This window comes from Protomyctophum parallelum (assembly GCF_964188405.1).
Source record: "Protomyctophum parallelum genome assembly, chromosome: 5".
Classification (NCBI taxonomy): Eukaryota; Metazoa; Chordata; class Actinopteri; order Myctophiformes; family Myctophidae; genus Protomyctophum; species Protomyctophum parallelum.
The window spans coordinates 23,961,435-23,982,363 of NC_139702.1; the positions used below are offsets into that span (position 1 = coordinate 23,961,435).

At 42.7% G+C, this 20,929-nt stretch overlaps 1 protein-coding gene across 1 annotated transcript; it reads right to left on the reverse strand.

The window, feature by feature from the left end:
• Window positions 1-867: 867 nt before the first annotated feature.
• On the reverse strand, window positions 868-20,721 carry LOC310858610 (mitochondrial glycine transporter B-like). Its single transcript, XM_083764796.1, has 8 exons — window positions 20,338-20,721; window positions 15,849-15,960; window positions 10,092-10,216; window positions 9,143-9,227; window positions 7,112-7,297; window positions 6,770-6,938; window positions 5,429-5,592; window positions 868-3,457 (listed from the first exon to the last, which is right to left on the reverse strand). Exons 2-8 carry the CDS (start codon window positions 15,861-15,863, stop codon window positions 3,335-3,337), a joined length of 867 nt encoding a protein of 288 aa, XP_083620922.1. The 5' UTR covers window positions 15,864-15,960; window positions 20,338-20,721; the 3' UTR covers window positions 868-3,334.
• Window positions 20,722-20,929: the final 208 nt, after the last annotated feature.

Here is a 20,929-nt window from a genome sequence, read left to right on the forward strand (position 1 = left end):
TAGCCTACTGTACTTAAGTACAATTTTGAGGTATTTGTACTTGAGTATTTCCAATTTCCAATGATTTTACTTACTACTACTCCATTACATCTCAGATCCAAATATTGTACTTTTACACCACTACTATTTATTTTAAAACAACAAGTTTTAGTTACTTTGTAGACATTCAGCTCGCAATGAAGTAGCCTATGAATTAATCATTGCACCAATCCCAACAACAAAACAGCTTGTTGGAACCCATGAAGATAGATAGGCTAAGGTTGGTGATGGCATAGCAGTAAGCATCATGGGGTCCACCAGCAGTAGCCGCGAGGGCTGCCAACACCCCTGGATCCTGCAGGAGTCTTGAGATTGGGATTTCCCCCTGGATTTGGAATCAGTCCCAAAATTCACCAGAACACAAGAACAAGGATCTACTATAAACGGTTCTGGGGGAGGACCCCCAGAACCCACACTTCATTGTGGGGTCTTGGCAGTGCATGCAATCATACAGAGATGTTCACTTAAATAATTAATGGTTATTATTGAAGATGGGTCTTACATTGCTTCAGTCATCAAATCAATTTCTGTGGGCCTACGTTTTGCATTGTAATGGCTGAAACGGTACCAATCATTTTCCAATGCTAAAAGCAAGCCTGATAAAAGTATCAAACTCCAGAAATTCACTAGAACACAGGAAATTACATCTACTGTTAAAAGTTTCTGGGAGTGGACCCCCAACCCCTGCTCTGGGAGTCCCCCCCCCCCCCCATCTCCCCAAAAAATCTCCTGGAATGGCAGCCCTGGCTGTTTACATACTTGACTAGGATGCTTATCATCCATTGTATCTATACTTTTATAATATATCTAGGATGAAAAAAACAACTGTACAAAAATGAAACTTTTATTGACTTAGAAAACAACAGGCACAGTGTCTGCCTGTGCAAACACATGCACAGACGAATTAGCCACAACAATGACCATACACATAGTCACACGTACCAACAAGCACTATTAAAGAGATGTTTATGATCAGAACTTCCAGGGGAAAATGTCAATGTTTGAAGTATATAGTGCACACATTAATTTGGCACAAAGATAGACATAAGCTGGATACAAATGAACTTTCACAGTACCGTCAGCCACTCCCATCTATAACCAGCCTCAATGGAGCCTTGGTTCACAACATAATGTGCATGTATTGCTAAAGTGCATTCAATGTTCAACGAGACCCAGTGATGTGTCCCAAAGTAGTCTCCAACGCTGTGAGACCCAAAATCATGACATTGGCATTGGGGAGGTAATCATCACTAACACCATCGCCATTCTCTTTAGAAATAAAGATAAGGAACCTTTCTACTTCGTGTCTCCCTGCACAGTGTTAGCAATCATGGCCCATACATTTAGGTAAGCATGTCATACTGTATGTCACCTAAACAAATACTTCTAGGTAATGAACAACCAAAAACTAAATGATGGAAAGAAAGCAAAATAAAATAAAAGCATAATGTTAAATATGCCAGTTTCTCATCATCAAATTAATGTAATCAATACACTGGGGTGGATAAACACTGCTACTAGTTTCTCCAACATATCAATAATAAATATCCGTAGTCGATGGCACACTATACAATCTACATAAAAATAGGTCTCATCTATATATTCAATAACTATTTACACAACTATGGAAACTAGAACCATGCCCCATGATACCACAATAAAAGACACAGTGGCTTAATACTTCATAACAGTAATGCTTCATATATGGGCTCATTGTAAAGGAAATTAGTTTACAGGCTGTTCTTAAATGTTATCTATGTAGTCTCTCCAGGACTTGTGCCTTCACAAGAACAAGTGCAATTGTTTCAATATTTGCAAAAAAAAAAAGTATCCCATCATCAGAATAATTTTAGTCTAAAATCATTAACTCAATAACACTTTGCAAATTGCGCTGCATATTATGATACCATTTCCGCAAATTGGTTACAGTACTGATGAGACTGTTATGCCATGACATTCCTGAATAGCTTTTGGCTGCATTTTCTGGGCCCAGATAAGATTGACTATCATTGATGATTAAAAAGCACATCTGGTTTTATTACATTTCATCACAAATGCACCATTAGCTGTACATGCCATACACAGGGTTTAAATTAGGTTTTGTGAGTGTTGTAAGAATGGCTTTATAGTAATAACTGAAATTGATCAGTCAAACCTCACCCTGTATTTCACAATGCACAATGCTGGTGATTGTCTCAGCTTGAAAGAAAGTTGTATCATAAGTCATTGTCAGAGTAAGAAACAATACATCTGATGCAAACTTCATGAATTAATTATGGCACAAGTCAGAGATGTGCATCTCGGTCTCGGTTGTACTTTCTCAATACTCAAAAGTTTACAGCAGGTTGAGCGTTAATTTAGAGATGCAAGATTTTGACATGTTGGCCAATATCCAATAACCAATTCAGTTTCCAGTAGAGTTTACCTTACACCTGTTGCACATCAACTGCTGAAAATGTAGTAATTTGTATTTATTTATTTATACTTAACATTTTGTTTTATTTGTTCCTTTTGAAAGGTTCCTCAAGAAAACACTGAAGCTGGAGCCTTCAATCATCACAAAAGCTTTTTTTCAGCTTCACATTAAAATAAATATCATAAAATAAATTATTAGGTAAAAATATCTGGATTAATTTGCAGAGACACATTTTACAGATTTTTAAGTAAATATTGGTCAATACGTATAATGAATGATTAATTGTGCATCCTGTAACCTTATAAAAGTAAGCTGCATTTCCATGAAGAGCAGCAGTAGCTTTTGTTAGCATGTTACTGGAGTTGTAGGAGAAGGGACATGGTAATACTTCGGGTCAACACAGCTATTAGAGTGTATAAAGGTGTTACATCAATCTCACATAAACACGCAGAGGAACATTTTCACACACATTGTACACACAAACCATAGACGCAAAGTCACACAGGCACAGAACTTATCACTCATTTTATCCAATTCTACCCAAAAACCTCTTTGTCTTCACTTAAGCAGATTTAGACTAATTTGTGCACCAGTGTAGCACACCAAAAACAGCAGCTCTACAAGCTCGCAACACGGCATGGTGATGATGCGTCGTGACTCGTGAGCGTGTAGATCTGCCATTTTCTGTGCACGCCACCACCACACAGAACAAAGTACAGTATATCAAGCCCTTTAGTATCCCAGGAGTGCAAGATAATGGTCTATGATATGCGTTCTTTCATAAGTAATTCCATATCCTCTCTCTTACATTGGGAATTTTAAATGATATGCATAATATTGACTTTTATGTTTCCTTCAAGCTGCTGCCGGCATTTCTCTTCAGGACTTGAGGCCCATACGAGCCATAAGCTGCTCGTAGATAGTCCAGGCCATGGCAGCCATCAGAGTTCGCCGTAGAGACCTGGGTACAGCCCCTCGGAAGAACCCACCCAGGCCATTCTCCTGAGGAGGTGTTCAGTATGTTAGAGATGCACAGACTTTTTTTCTTTTTCTTTTTGTAATTACATTTTTAATGTAGGACCCCGTCCCCCATTTATCTGAGTGTAAAAATGGAACCAAATAGATCAATTTCGTTCCATTTGTAGACTCTCAAAGTTACACACCCATACGGGGCCATTTGGAACCCACTCAAGGACACTGAGGTGCTATTTACACGAGGATGGTGTTCATAAAAAACGTCAAAATAAAGTATCGTTTGCTGCTGTCATTTAGACGAGAACCGTGTTCACAGGAGGTGAAAACACAACGAAGTGAAACCACCTCCCAGAGTGGAAATCTTTTAGAACGCCGTTTCCTATGGTCTCCATATAAACAGGCAAAACGGTGGATCCGCAAAACTTGTGACATCATGGCTTACGTCAGCTCTGGTCGGCTCGCCCCGTGTCCTACGTTTTTACATGGTTGACGTCATGGGCCGCTCGCTATATAATAAGGGGCAAGCGTGTAGCATTAAATGATTGATGGTTTTGCCGACGTGCAAATGGGGGACAATTTAAAACAAAGGCGGTTTACATGCTGTAGTTTGCTACTAACAGAAATTTGCATGCACAAGGGGTGCCAAAGTAGGCTATCTTTTGTAGTTTTTCTTGTTTTTTCACCCCCTCTCTTCGACGTTAAGAGTAGGACTGGGCAACCTCTAAATTGACTGGGCCACGGTGGTAAGGGGGCCGAGACGCGACGGGTGGATGTGTCATGGGATGCGTGGAAGTATGGTGGAACTGGTGAAGAATTTTGGTTACATTTTTAAAAAGACAAGAGGGGAGCTAAATGCAATAATGTAGCACAGTTGTTAACTTAATTATTAGCATACATGCACGACAGGGAACATTTCGACAATGCATAGGCATCTGTCAATAATGCATTGTATTAAACCCAAATGCGATACCTTTGCATTTGCATGTCTGCACCATAGGTCTGCACCGAGTCGAAACAACACGGGAGCCGTCAGCTGGTGCAGTGGAACAACCGTCCTCTTCCACCCAAGACATGTGGTGCTTGCTGCCCAGCAAGACTCCGTTGCCATAATTTATATTCCAATTCATAATACGATTGAGAAACTCAATGTGGACATTTGACCTAATTTCTCCGTTCATTGTCGATGGCAAATATGAGACATGTGGGGACAAGATGACGTGAATTTTCCTGTGTTGCAGACATTTTGTGGAGACAAAAGCGCCCCTCAAAAATAAAATAAAAATATTGGGAGCAGGGCTGTGCGATATGACGATATATATCGTCTTGACGATAGAAAATGTCTATTGTTTAATATGAAGATGAAGATCTATCGTTTATATCGGTGTGTCACAAAACAAGTGTTACGGCAGGATTTTAAGTCATGACGCCCAGGCACGCTGCTAATCTATACTGCTATTACATAAACCTGAAGGCAGACGATAGGGGACGAGATTCAGAGCGGGGTAACCAGCTGGTCAGTGGTCACTGTTATAAAGTCAGGTTTCATACTGCGTGGGATCGGGATATAAAATGTGCTATATCGGGATATGAGAATTTGGTCATATCGCCCAGCCCAAATTGTGACAACTTTGACATCTTATCTGTGATCATAGATAAGATTACCTCAGCAAACAGTATCTTAATGAGACATATACATTTTGATTCATTAAGTATTAAAAAATAAATCCAAATCTGATCCACTCAGTTGGGATTCATTAAACATTTTTAACTATTGGGCCCAGAGGATCTCAGATCTACCGATATGTCTAGTGTAATCTAAATTCAATGTAAGGGCTAGAACAGAGGAGAAACCTTCTGCTAACAAACGCATGCCTAGTGCCTACTGCTTTGAATAACATCTTGATACTGTTCCAATGGGAATGGCAAGACCAGCCGCCGCTGCTGATCTACCACAGATATTTGGTGAACATTAGGGGGAAAAAAAGAATGAGCCCTCACCTTGTAGATGTGGCGTACCGCAGCTGTAGTGTTCCAGTGGTCAGGGCTGACTTGGATGTGGGTCTTCACTACATCTGCAGGTTGGGTGACCAAGGAAGCCAAGACACCAGCCACCACTCCACAGCTGAAGTTTACCAGCGGAGAATAACTGGATGAACTGACGTCTGAAGGACAAACACCAACAGTCACAGCCAAGTTAAAGGCACTTATTACACACCAGGGGCACTGTGTGTGTGGGATTAAGCTGCCCGAAAATAAAATTTGTTGCTCCATTTTTCAGGTTTTAGATTTTCTTTCTTCATAAATCAATGCTATTGAACACCCTTTACAACAGTGTGTTGGTTCTAAAGATTTGGAACCCATGAAATGTATTAAGGAGCACTTCGGACAAAACAACCTAACTCAAACTGGCCAACTCCACCACCTTATCCCCCTCTCATGCAAGTACTTGACAATATATAAAATCACAATACCAACTTTGATGAGGCAGTATTGCTTGTTTTAAAAATACTAGATCGGTGCCTTTTGGGCACTGGCCTACTTGGAACGATTCAAGTTGGAAATTAATGCCCCACCCAGTTATTATGGCTGTGTCCCTTTTATGCCCATATATGGAGTTCTTTGTCAGGCATGACCAAATATGGAGTCTATGCAGATGTCAGAACATCATTGTGATGTCAGAACATGCCAGCTCCATATATGGAGATATAGGGGTGATCAAAGGCTTTTGTGCTGGTTCTGGACAACCGGCTATCCGATGGACTCAACACCGGGCACTGCACTCACTGTGGGGGTGTGGAACGCGTGTGTCGAATTTGAAGTTGGTGGAGCTAACGGTTCTCGAGTTACGTGGATTACAGACGTACATACAGAGATGTGGTGCATTTATAGATATGAAAATGAACAGTTCGGTGGTTTCTCCCCGACAGCAGAGATATAGCAACATATTTTGTATTCGTTTTTCATAGTTTTTATGTGAAATATTCATCAGCGATTTTTATAGTTTATTCATTGAGACCTTTACCTTGAGCTGTATTGTGCACAAGATTTATTTTTAAAGTCTATTGCTTGGTCTCATTAAGATATTTTAAATTATTGACTGTGGGGAAAAATACCACCCAACTCCAAAATGTTAATTCATTTTTCGAGTAGTGTAGCTGGGGTAGAACACGGAGCGCTCGTTATTAGCACTGCATTTTGGACGCCAAATGGAAAAAATGCAAGTATAGCTTACTTCCAGGTCCTTCAAACGCCACTGCGCAACTTCTATTGAAATGAATAGTGGGGGCGGGGTTGTCCTCACTCTAGCTTATATATAACTATGGTTGCTAACTTGCTCACCCTGAGGAAGGGACCTCTTGGCTTGGCTGTAGAACATGAAATAGATGCCAGAGAATGGTGCGTCTCGGAGCAGTGTGGCAGTCAGTCCTGAGAAGAGAGCCCTGAGGCCTTCTGTGTTGTAGACACTCCGCATAGCACCTGTCACACTCGTATAATTATACCGGCCACTCTGAAACATATATAACAATGAAATAATATATGCATGTGAAATTAACATAAAAGCGGGAGAAACTTCCAACCTCGTGACACATAATGCAGCTGAGTGCCAACAATACAAATCAAACAACTACAAGCTGAAATTAAGTATTTGTCCACACCTATCTGATGGAGTAATTCTCTCACCTCAAAGCGAGTTTTGATGACAGTGACAGGGAGCATGGAGACCCCAGCCACAGTCCTGGCCCCAGCCCCAAGCAGAATATCCTGGCCAGCGTTGGGCAGCCGGCCCCGGTCCAGAAATAAGTGCTGCTTTAGGGAGTGTAAACTGCTGAAGTAGATTCCCACACCAGGTATGCAGCGTATTAATGACTAGCAGAGAGAAAGGACAAAGGGTGACATTTCAACCACTGGATATAGACAATACAATTTATGCTCACTACACAATTATTACTACTACTGGTATCACCAAGTGTGGGACCAAGCGATGTGCATCATATACACCAGTGGTTCTCAAATATTTTCTTGTCAAGGACCCCCAAAATTATTAGAATCGATTTTGTACCAGGGACCCCCCATACAAGATTTGTGTTGTTTCACCGTTTCATCTATTCATTGTGTATTGTCATTTTGTATGTGATATGGACCCTGCGTCTGAAATAAAGTTTGAATACAAGCTCATAATGCGTTGCATGACAACACGTTGCGAGCTTGTAGTTTGGCTATTGATTTACAAATGTAATTAGGGTTACAGTGCCATGTTAACTAATTTTGCTGTGGACCCCCTGGTGCCTTCTCAAGGACCCCTGGCAGTCATCGAACCCCACATTGAGAACCACTGGTAAAATGCTACACAGTAAAATCCTCAGTTTGAATTGAACTCTTAGGGTGCCATTTTGAAGATCCGTTTTACAATGGGGTAATACATAAATTGCCCTCGCTCTGCGCACAATCGTATAATGAAAGGCATATCGGCCTGTGTTGAACGCACACACATATGGCATACGGCGTTCCTGAATATTTTAGCATTGTGGGAGTGTCCATATGTTAATTATTTTCGCTTTGCGCAATTTGCAATTAAGCCCCTTGACCTAAAAACACTCAGCGCATAACGATTAGACGTGGGTCTGACCACCTCATAAACGCAAAAAGCACTGTTTGATTTTACACTTGAGCGGCTCTGGGAGGCTGCTGGAATGTTGCCATGTCTGTTTATTATAAGCGGCTTCTTTTTCTGTAAAGTTGCTTGTACATATTGGTAGTTGTAGCCTACTAGTTGTGGTTGCTTTTCTTGTTTCTAAAGTGGTTATTTGCGCTTCTCTCCTAATGTTGTTTAAACCAGTGATCCTCACACAACACATTCCCAGATGAATGCATTTGCCCAACTAAGAGCGAAGACCATATACCATCGGGGCCACAGGCACAGCATTAAGCAGCAGCATTCAACTCATTCCTTCATCATGACTTGAATGAAATAAAATATAATAAACGTTATTTTACTGGTGTTTTTCAATAGAAATAAATTATTTTGAGGCATAAAGGTGACAGCATGCAGTGCAATAGGAATATTTAACCCAAATGTGACAAAGTCATGTCATGTCTTCTATGGTGCCAGCCTGAAGAAATGTAATACCACGATCCCCAAAGTGCGCATTCCGTATGTGACATCAGCTGACTGGTAAAGAGAATAGTACGGACATGTTGATTGGGTACATCTCAAACACTCCTTAAACACACCCATGACTAATTCAAGACCGTTTTGCGCAATCCACGGGGTGTCGAAAGCGCTTCTTAACATGCAAACATCTCAAAATTGCAATATGACATACCACACGCCCCCAGCTCATAAAACTGTAATATGATTAGTAATATAATTTGAACTGCTTAATAGAGCCCTTAGAGTGTAATGTAACAAAATGGCCCATATTATGGTTACACAGAGATGCCAGAATATTTGGCCGAATATTCGGTTAAAATCAAATTGGGAGACTGCCACGAATATTCCAAAAATCTAATATTCAAACACTCTCTAGGGCAGAGGTGTCAAACTGGTGATCCGCGGGCCGCATGCGGCCCGCGACGTCGTCTTCTGCGGCCCGGGGGTTGGTGTCTAAAACTTGATTTAACACTACCTCTGAGCCAGTGCTAGGGTTATCATAACATCTGGATAAATGAACACTGGGGATTTTACTTTGTGAAGTGAAACTGGATACTTACTGGAGAAACTCCCTTCCACAGACTGAAAACGTTCTCTGTCCTAATGATGTTGAAGAAGACGGCAAACATCCCCACCTTCGCTGCACTATGGGAGGAGTTGGAAGAATGTTAGACACGGATCACTCACTCACTCACACACACACACACACACACACACACACACACACACACACACACACACACACACACACACACACACACACACAGTTGCATTGGTGTGGTCTATAAAAAACGTTTTGTCCCAACCTAACCCTATGGTGTGGTTTGGGCTTTAGTGTTGGGTGATTAAGTCATCATTATTAGGAAATGTGCCCATATAATCGCATGTGTCTGGTCAATCATACGTACATAACAGTGGTTCTCAACCGTGATTGGATTCCAGGTGATCCCCAGCTAACTGATGGAGTTGGTAATCAAATGGATCCTTATAGATCTTTAACTCTTGTGTGCAATATGCAACCAAATGGACCATTATAGATCTTTAACTCTTGAGTGTAACATGAAAGCATTTCCGTTTCATTTTACGCTCTCAAGAGTTAAATTATTGTTAAACATCAGCATTACTTAATTTACTTATTTTCCTTGAGACACATTTCAGAGGTAAATTTCAGACCTAAACCTTTTAATAATTCTGTTTCTGGAACAAATGTCTAGCGCCTGTCCTTAATGACAACCAATTGCTAAACGTGGGACATAAGCACAGAAGACTGCAGGCTGCCTGCGGAGATTGTCTGTCTGTCTGTGTGTGTGTGTGTGTGTGTGTGTGTACTGGGCACACATGATGTGTACGCATGTGTGCCAGAGAAAATAATATTTAGAACATCATTTCTAAAACACTGGGCCGGGACTCAAATATATATTTCAAAATATATATATATTATTTTTTTAATACACATTTTAAATTAAATGTGTGAATTTTATGAAGCTCATGCATGTCCTGCACACATACCCTGGCTTCCTGTTGTTCTGCAGGGTCTGTAGGCGTGTCTTGACCAAATCCAGAGGCTGGAAGAGCAGCGTAGAGCAGGCGCCGCTCAGAGAGCCACTCATGAAGGCTTTGAGAGCTGGATGAGCCTGACAACACAGAAACAGAAAGCCAGTGAGTGAGTGAGTGAGTGAGTGAGTGAGTGAGTGGAACCTCCGGTTGCCTTAATATTGTGAGATTTATAGATTTTGGGGCATAAATAATATATTAGCAGCTTTCAATCCAGAATTGATCAATGTCACCATGGGCCACATACTGTACAAAACAAAAATTAACTAGAAAAAGTGCCCTTCTGGGCACAGGTCTCCACCAGGATGAGCAAATGTGAAAAATTCCAGGCAAAGGTTTTTCCTTGGCCTCTAGGGAGTTGGCATACAAAGTTATCCACAGATCCGTGCAGTTAGAGGTAAAAACACTTTTCGGCCAGTTATAGCGCCACCTTGAGGCTGAGTTGAAATTGTTCATGTGGCATTTCATCCTCGGCCTAGTGGGAATGTGGGTGCACAATTTCACGGAAATCACGCGATGTGTTCATGATTTGCAGCATTTTGTTTGAAACTGAGCACTCCTGTGAACTTTGGAAGCCAATCTTAACCAATCAGGATGGAGTCTGAGAAATCTGAAAGACCGGTTTCGTTGAATGGCTCTAGAGAGACTGTGTACCAATTTGCGCGATGTTTGGACAAAATCTGTAGGTGTACTGTGCAAAAACTTGTTTGTACAAAGCGGCCTCCTGGTGGCGCTATAACAGGCCGTTCTGGAAAGTTTGGGGCAGAGGTTCATCGTTGGCATCCAGGGAGTGTGTGTGCAAAATGTGGCATCGACCGTGTTAACGGTGGCCGAGATTAGCTGGTCACGGACGGACACACACACACACGGACGGACGGACGGACGGACGGAGTGCAAAACATACTCTCTCCCCATGCCTTCGGCCTGGTGGAGACAACAAACTGTACAAAAGGGCACATTATGGTCCAGAGGGCAAAAGGGCAGGTGCTCTAGCACCACCTAGTGTCTATCTGTGTCTATGCCACTGGCATGGAGCCATAAATGAATGGAAAAAATACTAATAAATAATAAGTGAGCGAGACAGTAGGGCAGTGTGGGATCTTGAGTGACAGCTGAGCATATAGTCAGGAGAATGCCTGATTTATACTTTGGCATAAGATGGTGTTGCAAGACGAAAAGTATAAAAACACATTTTGTGCTAAAGACGTCTCCACACGTCCTCTCAATAAAAGCAGCGGGTGTATAGGCGTCTATAGGTCCTTTTTAATTATATAAAACGGGATCACTGTAATCCATTTTTTGACAGCTCCCGTTGCTACTTGCTAGGCAGATTTTGCACACAGCACACAGCTCCTGGACATGTTTTGCGCATGCGCACAATCACATCATTCACTTCCTTGTTTCCGGGCCGACAAAACTGTCTAATATCTCTGAATCTACGTGGCTGTCATGATGGCATAAAATCCAAGCAGCACAGCAGGTGCTCTGGGGCTTTGATTAGGCAGTGGTCTGTTATAGAGCTGATCGGTCATCAGTGTTGGGCAGTAACAAGTTACTACTGAAAATCTGTAATATTATTACTTTACCCAGTAACGAGTAGTGTATATTACTCTGCCAAAACAGTAATATCATACCATAGTCCTTTGTAAAAACATTAGCACATACATATTACTCAGGATTTGTTGGCTAGTGTGGCTACCGTTTGAAAACTTAAAAAAAGTTCAAGAGAGATTGCTGCTTTATATTTTATAGCCTTTTTGTCTGATTGGTGACTCTTATTATTAAAAACAATTGGATTCAGTTTTAAAAGAAGCTGACTAAACATATTCTGTTTTTGTGGGTCGGGGGGGCAAAAGTAATATGTACTGTAATATAATAATATATTACTCTGATTCCAAGTAATAAGTAATCAGGGAGAAAAAAGGTGAAATCCAGACACAAAAAGATAATCAATATCAATAGAATAACCAAAGACATAAGCGTGATCAACCATGGTCCCTCCACCTTTCGTCCAACAACACAAATGTGTATGGAAACACGGTTGTATGAAGGCAGGCAGGATGCTGTAATGATGACACATAATCCAGTGAAGATGATACAGATGTGCAGAGACAGTCAGCAAACAATGTTAGCGACACACATACGCACGCACGCACACAGCAGCATGCCTTATGGACAAACCGTGTGCATGGGCGCGAGACAAGACATAAACATGGACAGACAGAGAGGCAGATGCTAAATATAGCTGGAGTCAGACTCGCAAAAAGCAACAACATTGAGCACAAATACAGCAGTCCATGAATCAATTTGCGTAATGATTATACAAAGTATCATGCATATAGCCATATACTATTGTGTGTAGGCGAGACACGCCAGTCCTGTTAGTGTACTCTCTCTCTCTCTCTCACACACACACACACACACACACAGGTCTATAATACAACATTACATTAATTTGAACACATATCCATCTCCCCTACCTTCCCTAAACAGCCACAAGTTCTGACTGAAGGATCCTGTTTTGCTTGCATCTCGCCCTCTTCGCTACAGAGTATATTATAGAATAACCCTCAACCTTTGAGCTCTCTCCCTTCCTCCTCTCTGTCGACACAGAATGGCTTCATCCTGATTTTTCTCCTCCCTCCCCCTTCTGCAGTCAAAGCAGAGGCTTAATCCACACCACAGGGTGGCTTTTTTCTATTGGTTTCCATTGCTATCTGAAGCAATGGATCACAACTGAATTTAGCTCTTGCCCCCATAAAATGTAAATGGCTGATTCTGCCTTTGTATAATTGGCTGGTGGTGGGTATGCAGTGCATCAGTAAATCTGGACAGAATTGTGTGGTTCTAGAAGTGTCTATTCCGGACATCGAGAGGCCTCGATCACGGCTGTACCATTGTAACGGAAATCTCAAACAACATCCGATATGCTTACTATTCAGCTATTTTAAAGGCATTAACAGCCAATCAATGGCATGACGGCTGGAACATGAAAGTCAATCAATTTCCATCACACCCTCAAGTCAAGTTTGAAAATGAAGTAATTAGTACGAATTTCGGGAGGTGTAGTTCCAGACTCTATATAGCATTCGGAGATTGTCGAATAGTTGTCAGGCTACGCAAGACTAGGTGTTACCTTTTTTTGTCCATTAGGCAGGGTATGTCACAGTCACAGTGACTGTAATACGTGCAGTGTGCACCCAGACAGTTCCATGTGAACAAGAATGACTGCTGGTTTATGCTGCGTTCAGACGGGCAGATACAAATATAGTCTACCATTCATTTTCAAAGGAAGCCAGCAACATGAATCCACGAAGCAAATCGACATTTGTCGACAAAAGATACAAAGATACAAAGCAAAGCTACAAATAAGTTGAACTGGCTTCAACTTCAGATAGAAAGATACAAAGCGACAAATATGCTGTGAATCTTTGCATCTGCCCGTGTGAACGCAGCATTACACAGCAAGATTCCTGTGTGGATCTAATTTTGCACGCTTTTTACCAGGCTCAAATCCCACTACAGGTTTCCCATTCTGCCTAATATACTATATATTGTTTTGCTTTCAGTTTACCTACAGTGTATCTTATTAAATAACTTATTATGTGCCAGGTCTGTCTGTTGAAAATCTTCTGAGGTAATTGGTAAACAATAAAAAATTGAAATAAATATTTCTTTCAAGATTACCTTTTCTATTACACATTTCAGTAGATACAATAGTGAAAGTAGCCACTGAGAACATATTTTCTAAACGGATTCCTTCAAAACAAATGTCCAAGTTTCCTTCACCCTGACCTCTAGAGTAGACCCAATCCTTTGTCTAGCAGGCTGATAGCTTGGAATACAATTTCAGAATTATTAACGAAGAAAGCTGTTTCATTTCAGTTTTTTTGCAATGTCTTTAGTGGGGAGGGAAAATGTTTTCTGAAAAACCTATGTTGCTATATCAGTGGTGCTCAAACTTTTTCATGTCAAGGACCCCCACATCTCAAAATATTTCGTTCCATGGACCATAGGCGCAATAGCCACAGGGACGCAGGGGACGAGTCCCCTGCCAGCGTCACATTGGTCCCCCCCAGATGAGTTAGGGGGTCCCCCCTGGCTGGGGGGGTCCCCCCCTGTATCCCCCCTGGCTCCAAAGTTATCTTAGGAGTAATACTTTTGAAATCCTGCGTTCATAAACGCGATATATTTTGAAGCATATATTTGATCCACCCCTGTTTAAATCCCAAAATGGTTTGGCCTGTTCTGTGTTTTCGGAAGTTTGGGAGTTGTTACACCGCCATCAGTGACCCAATGTGCTTTGCACTCTGTAATGATTCTAATAATACAGGAACAGGATTCAATAGGTCACCGCTTTTGGTGTCATGCACCACTTTTGGTGTATTGGCTATCAGTAGATGAATGGATTTACGTATTAGCCTGCGGACCCCCCCCATTTGAAGAGAAGAGAAGGACCCCCATAAGAGAAGATTTATAGTTTTATACAGCTCGGACGGACCCTATTGTAATGCCATGTCTAGCGGTGGGATGGGATGGGACTAATTTAAAAAACTGAGAGCGTCCACATGACATGCCACAAACTATCATGTAGTTGTACCTCTGGGGGTCCCCGGACCCCACTTTGGGAATTATGTTATTATTTTGGGGGATTTGGGGAAAGGAGGAGATCGACGCCGGTCACGCCGCTATTAAGCAAAACTGTCAACATGCAGGTAAGGCGCTGCAGGTTTTTCTTTCCTCTCGAGTTGCATGGGTTTAACACTAACTATATATGTTGATGTTAAAACATCCTCTCCTGAAAACTTCCCAGGTGTTGTACATTTTATATAGGATAGGCTAACTTACAGATCAGATGGTCAGTGAGTTTTGACAAATGGGGAGGAGGAGGAATCACAGCCAGGTATTTCATAATAATAATAATAACTGTGCCAAAACGCAGTTTTGTATGTACATTGAGTCACTGGAACAACCTCTCAGTCCGACCCCAAACCCTAACCATAACCCCACGTTTTTGTGGTTAGACCCCCCCATCCCCCCCTCCCCTAGGGTGGTGGGGGGGACGGGGGGGGACGGATTTTTCGGCGGCGCCGCTTTGCGGCGCCGCTATTTGTCCCCCCCTAGCGTTCGGTCCGTGTTGCGCCTCTGCCATGGACTTCAAGAAGAAAAGACTTGAGATAGAAATGTCCGCTTTAACCCATTCTGACCGGGCACCCATTTTGGTGTCGGCATCATGTTATGCTTTAGCTATTGAAAAATAGCAGATCTACAAGCTCATATCGCGCCACTGAGTGGCGCGATACGAGCTTGTAGGTCTGCTATTTTTGAAAAATCGAAGAACGACTGTGACATTTCTAGAATCTGATCTCGGGTCACAATGGGTTCATCAGACCAGTGTGTGTCCGGCGGAAACCTCGTATGAATCTGATCTCAGGTCAGAATGGGTTAAAGAACATACAGTATATATATGCAAAGATTTGCACAAATAGAACATATATTAAAATATTTGCACACATTTTCATGTTTGTTTTTTGAAAAACAGCAGCTCTACAAGCTCATATTGTGGCATGAAGTGACGCATTATGAGCTTGTACATCTGCTATTTTTGAATAGACAAAGTATAAAATAATGACTAAAGTGGTTAAAATTGAAAATGTCACAGATGCTTTCTCAATCATAGAATGATTATGAAACAATTGTAACGCTACTTACCGTTGCCAACTCCATTATTTAGGTGGATGCTGGGGCCCGGGGATGCACGCTGTGGTGTGGAGTTTGCGTCCTGTGACTGTGCAGTTTTTTAACCGGTAGTTTTCAACGGCAACTGCAATTGTGGAAAAGACATTTCTCAGTGAGAGAATGATTAATTACAACTAAATGTCTTGATGATTTATTTGATACAACAGGAAAACAGATAACAATAATACCAGTAAGAGGTGACGTCGCCCTAAAGGGCGAGGTCGCTTCTCCCGGGCTCTGGACAGGGTCCCTGCCCACTGCCCCACCCTGGGCAAGACCTACGGTCCTACGCTGTAAAGGCTATCATTTGTTTGGGCGGAAGTTGCGGGATTTTAGCGGAAGTAATAGTATCGCCCAAGGAAATGACGTTGATGTTTTACAAATCAGTTTACATTCTCCGCGAATGAAACAAGTGTTGCAATTGGTCGGGAAAATATCGTATCCGGGGGAAATACATCTGACGGATGTTCCGCCGATAGCTTCTCTGCCTTACGTTGTGACCAGGCTTTTCTTTTCGCAGATTAGTAAGCCTGGGACCGAGGCTACCACTGCCCAGGCTCCATATATGGAGCTGGCCTGTTCTGACATCATAACACTGTGCATGCCTCAGCCTGACACAGAACTCCATATATAGGAATAAAGGGAGAGAGATACAGAAATCTCATATGGGCATAAAAGGGACACAGACAGATGGGTGGATCGGGTACTCTGGCACGGGTACAACGGGTACTGCATAGCCGGGTGGGGCATGGATCTCCAACTCCCATCGTTACACAACTCGGTGCTGTATGATCCAGTCATACAATATTAAAATAATACTTAATTAATAATAAATCAATAATTATACATTATTATTGACCCTGTCCCGTCTCCAATCTTCCAAACCATCGCACCTGATCTGCTCCCCTTCATCACCTCCATCATCAACACCTCAGTAACCTCAGGCTGCGTCCCATCTGCCCTCAAGTCAGCCAGAGTAACACCACTCCTCAAAAAACCAACCCTTGACCCTTCAGATGTCAAGAACTACAGACCGGTATCACTCCTTTCATTTATCTCTAAAACCATTGAACGTGTCGTCTCCAAACAGCTCTCTCTCCATCTCTCACAGAACAACCTGCTGGATCCCAACCAGTCCGGATTCAAGAAGGCCCACTCCACAGAAACTGCCCTGCTGGCAGTCACAGAAGCACTACATGCTGCCCAAGCTGCTTCCCACTCTGCAGTACTGATTCTCCTAGACCTATCAGCAGCATTTGACACAGTGAACCACCAGCTGCTCCTAGACACCCTAGCGGAGCTAGGCATCGGTGGAACGGCACTAAAGTGGTTCTCCTCCTACCTCACCGACCGGACCTACCAGGTTTCCTGGAAAGGTCTGTTATCATCCCCCCGAACCCTCCAAACTGGGGTCCCACAGGGATCTGTACTTGGTCCCCTCCTTTTCTCACTGTACACTAAATCCCTTGGCACTATCATCTCTGCCCACAATATATCCTATCACTGCTACGCCGATGACACACAACTGTTCCTATCCTTCCCCCCCTCTACCACTCAGGTGGAAGAGCGCATCACTGCATGCCTGGCTGACATCTCACAGTGGATGTCCTCCAACCATCTCAAGCTGAACCCAGACAAGACTGAGCTTCTCTTCTTCCCAGCTAAGTCCTGCCCTATGCGGGAGCTAACTATTTCCGTAGACAACGCCCTGGTAACGTCTGTCCCAACAGCCAGGAATCTTGGTGTTGTCCTGGACAGTCAGCTCTCGTTCAAACCTCACATCACAGCTGTCACTCGATCCTGTAGGTTCACACTCTATAACATACGACGAATTAGACCGTTCCTCACCCAGGAATCAGCCCAGCTCCTAATCCAGACAACAGTCTTATCAAAACTCGACTACTGTAACTCCCTCCTTACTGGCCTACCAGCATGTGCACTTAAGCCTCTCCAGCTGATCCAAAATGCAGCAGCTCGCTTGGTCTTCAACCAGCCAAAATTCTCACATGTCTCCCCCCTGCTCCGCTCCCTCCACTGGCTCCCGGTCGCTGCCCGCACAGAATACAAAACTCTGATGCTGGCATTCAAAGCAACCAAAGGTATGGCTCCCCCATATCTTACAAGTATGATTGAACCCTACAAACCCTCCCGCGCACTCAGATCAGCCAACGCAGGGAAGCTGGAAGTACCCTCACTAAAAACGCCGGGACAACGCTCCACACGTCCCAAACTCTTCTCCCTTCTGGCTCCAAAACTGTGGAATGCACTTCCCATTGCAGTCAGAACTGCAGCATCACTCCCAATCTTCCGCCGTAGCCTGAAAACCCACCTTTTCAGACTCCATCATGGCCCTTAGCACTTACCCTAAACCCTTAGATAGTATTTCTGTTGGATTATATAGCATTTGATACAGACTTATAGCATGTTATGTAGACAGCACTGTAATTGTATTGTATGTAGTCATAGCACGCCATAGTACACATATATAGCATAGTAGTAAAGATGTATAGTTTATATGTATAGTGTATGTATAGTTTCACTATATAAATATTCCACTGTTACTTTCTTAGCTTACGCATGTTTCATGATAAATGCTTTTTATGTGATGTATTCCCATGCTTTGTTCTTGCTTAAATGTAAGTCGCTCTGGATTAAGAGCGTCTGCTAAATGCCTAAATTGTAAATTGTAAATTGTAAATTGTAATACAGGAATATAAATTGAATTTACATTACAGGTCTCTAACTATTATAGTTGACAACACAAGGTCTGTGGTCCCCCGGAGGTCCTTCCTTGAGGGGGTTTGACCAATTGGCTCGTCCATTTAGGCTGTATACTGTACAGTGATTCTCTTGAGGGGGGTTTCCAGGGGGTCCCCAGCTAAATTGTTGATAGTTAGGAACCAAATTAACAGTTAACAGATATGCACGGACACTCTCAGAGTTAAGTTGGTCTTGGTCTGTGGCCTAGTAACCTCGCCTCACCAGGCTTTCCACCGCCTCGGAGGAAAGCCTGGTCTCTGTTTCAAAAGTCTGTATGATCCGGGCTGGGGCCGGATGATGTGGTTACGTCATGTTGTAGTATTGTTTTGTAGTCGCCAGACAGGAAGAAGCGGAAGCGAAAACTTCCTTTTCCCTCTCAATAAAAGCTCTCGTAAGCGAGAGCTTTTATTGAGAGGGAAAAGGAAGTTTCCACTTCCGCTTCTTCCTGTTTGTTGTAGGCAAACCATTGCCTACAACATGACGGAAGCATATCATCCGGCTCCAGCCCGGATCATATACCGAAATGAAATGGTGCCCAGGGTAGTGGCCTAGTAAAGGACCACTGCAGTAGGTGACCACTGACTAGAGGACCTAGAACAGGTTCTCAACATGGAGTCAGCCACAGGGGTCCTTGGGAGGAGGAGCACCTCTCCCAGCTATATGATTGAATAGGAACCAATTGGACCACTGTAGATCTGTAAAAAAAAAAAAAAGCTGGGGGGGGGGGGGGGCTTTCTAATAAAGAGGATGTGAATACTGATCTAGAATAACCTCATTCAAGTCTACAGCTAAACTAGCCCCTTTCGGGACCCTACGTAAAACTTTTTTGATATTTTGTTTAGTTTTACGTTGGGTCCCTGCTCGCTAGTGTATTTTCGTATGGAAATTCCTAAATGCGGATGTGGAGATTCTCTCTAAAATAGGACCCGCGGCATGTGACGCCATTATTTTCCTTGAGTTATTCTGAATTCGGTAACTTTAAGTAGCTATACATCCCGGTGCGAATATCTCCTGTGGCGCGGAAGCCGTTAAGTATTTTTAATCTTTGTTTGACCGATTTGGTCGCTTTATTTCTTCTTGTTTGTTTACCGTTTATTGTACCGCCTCCCGGTGTGCGGTTGGCTTGTGAGGCTACGTCCCTGCCTCTGATCTGCTGTGTCATAGCTATAGCGCCACTAGCTAGCCAGATAGGCGGTACAATGAGGTGTCAATAAACAAGAAGAATCCAAGCTTCCAAATCGGGCAAACATATATTAAAAATACTTAACGGCTTCCGCGCCACAGGAGATATTCGCACCGGGATGTATAGCTACTTAAAGTTACCGAATTCAGAATAACTCAAGGAAAATAATGGCGTCACATGCCGCGGGGAGGCGTTTTAACATGTAAACATGAGCCAGTAAATGTTTTAATCAGGTGGCATGGACGACGTGGAACAGGACCCAATGCACTGGGTCGAACAAATGTCAGAAACTTCAGTAGCATTTGGGTTCTGCTTGGAGGGCTACAGCTAAACCTAAAAGCGGCCAACTGAAATAACAACAAAGCAATTAAGCTCATGTCAAGTCTAAATACAACGTTGTTCTGCTAAACTTAATTTCAGTCACTCACATCTCGACCATATTACTCGGTACCGACCTGTAACAGCTGTAACGCTAGCTGTCATGCTGGGCTGCAGTGCAGCCTCATCTTGATTATTTACCTGACTTTGAGAGCCGCAGCAAACGGTGGTTCATGTGATGGTCACTCCTTTGGGGATGAAGAGCATCATTCTGTTGTTGAACACCGAAGCAAAGTCTTTATTCAATTGACGTTAAATAAATAAAGACGCCGTTTACTCGTCGTTAGGCCAGATGAAAACTTAATGTCTTTAGCCTCGGAAGCTAACTAGCCATCACATTAGCCACTTTAGCCATGGTTCCTGACTTCCAGCGTTTGACAGCGGTGCGCTTAAATTATGTTAATAACAGAATATAATATTTAACACGGTCTCGCGAACGCCTTCTTTCTTGTCTTGTTTTCCGGCGTTGACTTGGTATAACGCTCAACAAAGAAATTAATATATCATCATTCTGTACTGGTACAGTAGCAAGCAACTGATCAGTCTGGCACTGATGGTGCTGTGTGATAAACTCCGCCCAAAGTCCCGCCCACCGCACGTGTTTCAGAGTCTGTCAGTTATAACTTTAATTCTAATATGGGGGTTATATTATTGCTTTATTTTGGTGTGTGTGGTTGGTTGGGGCAGTCGGGTGTTGGGAGGCTAAAAAGCCTTAAAAAATGAAGCCTCGCAT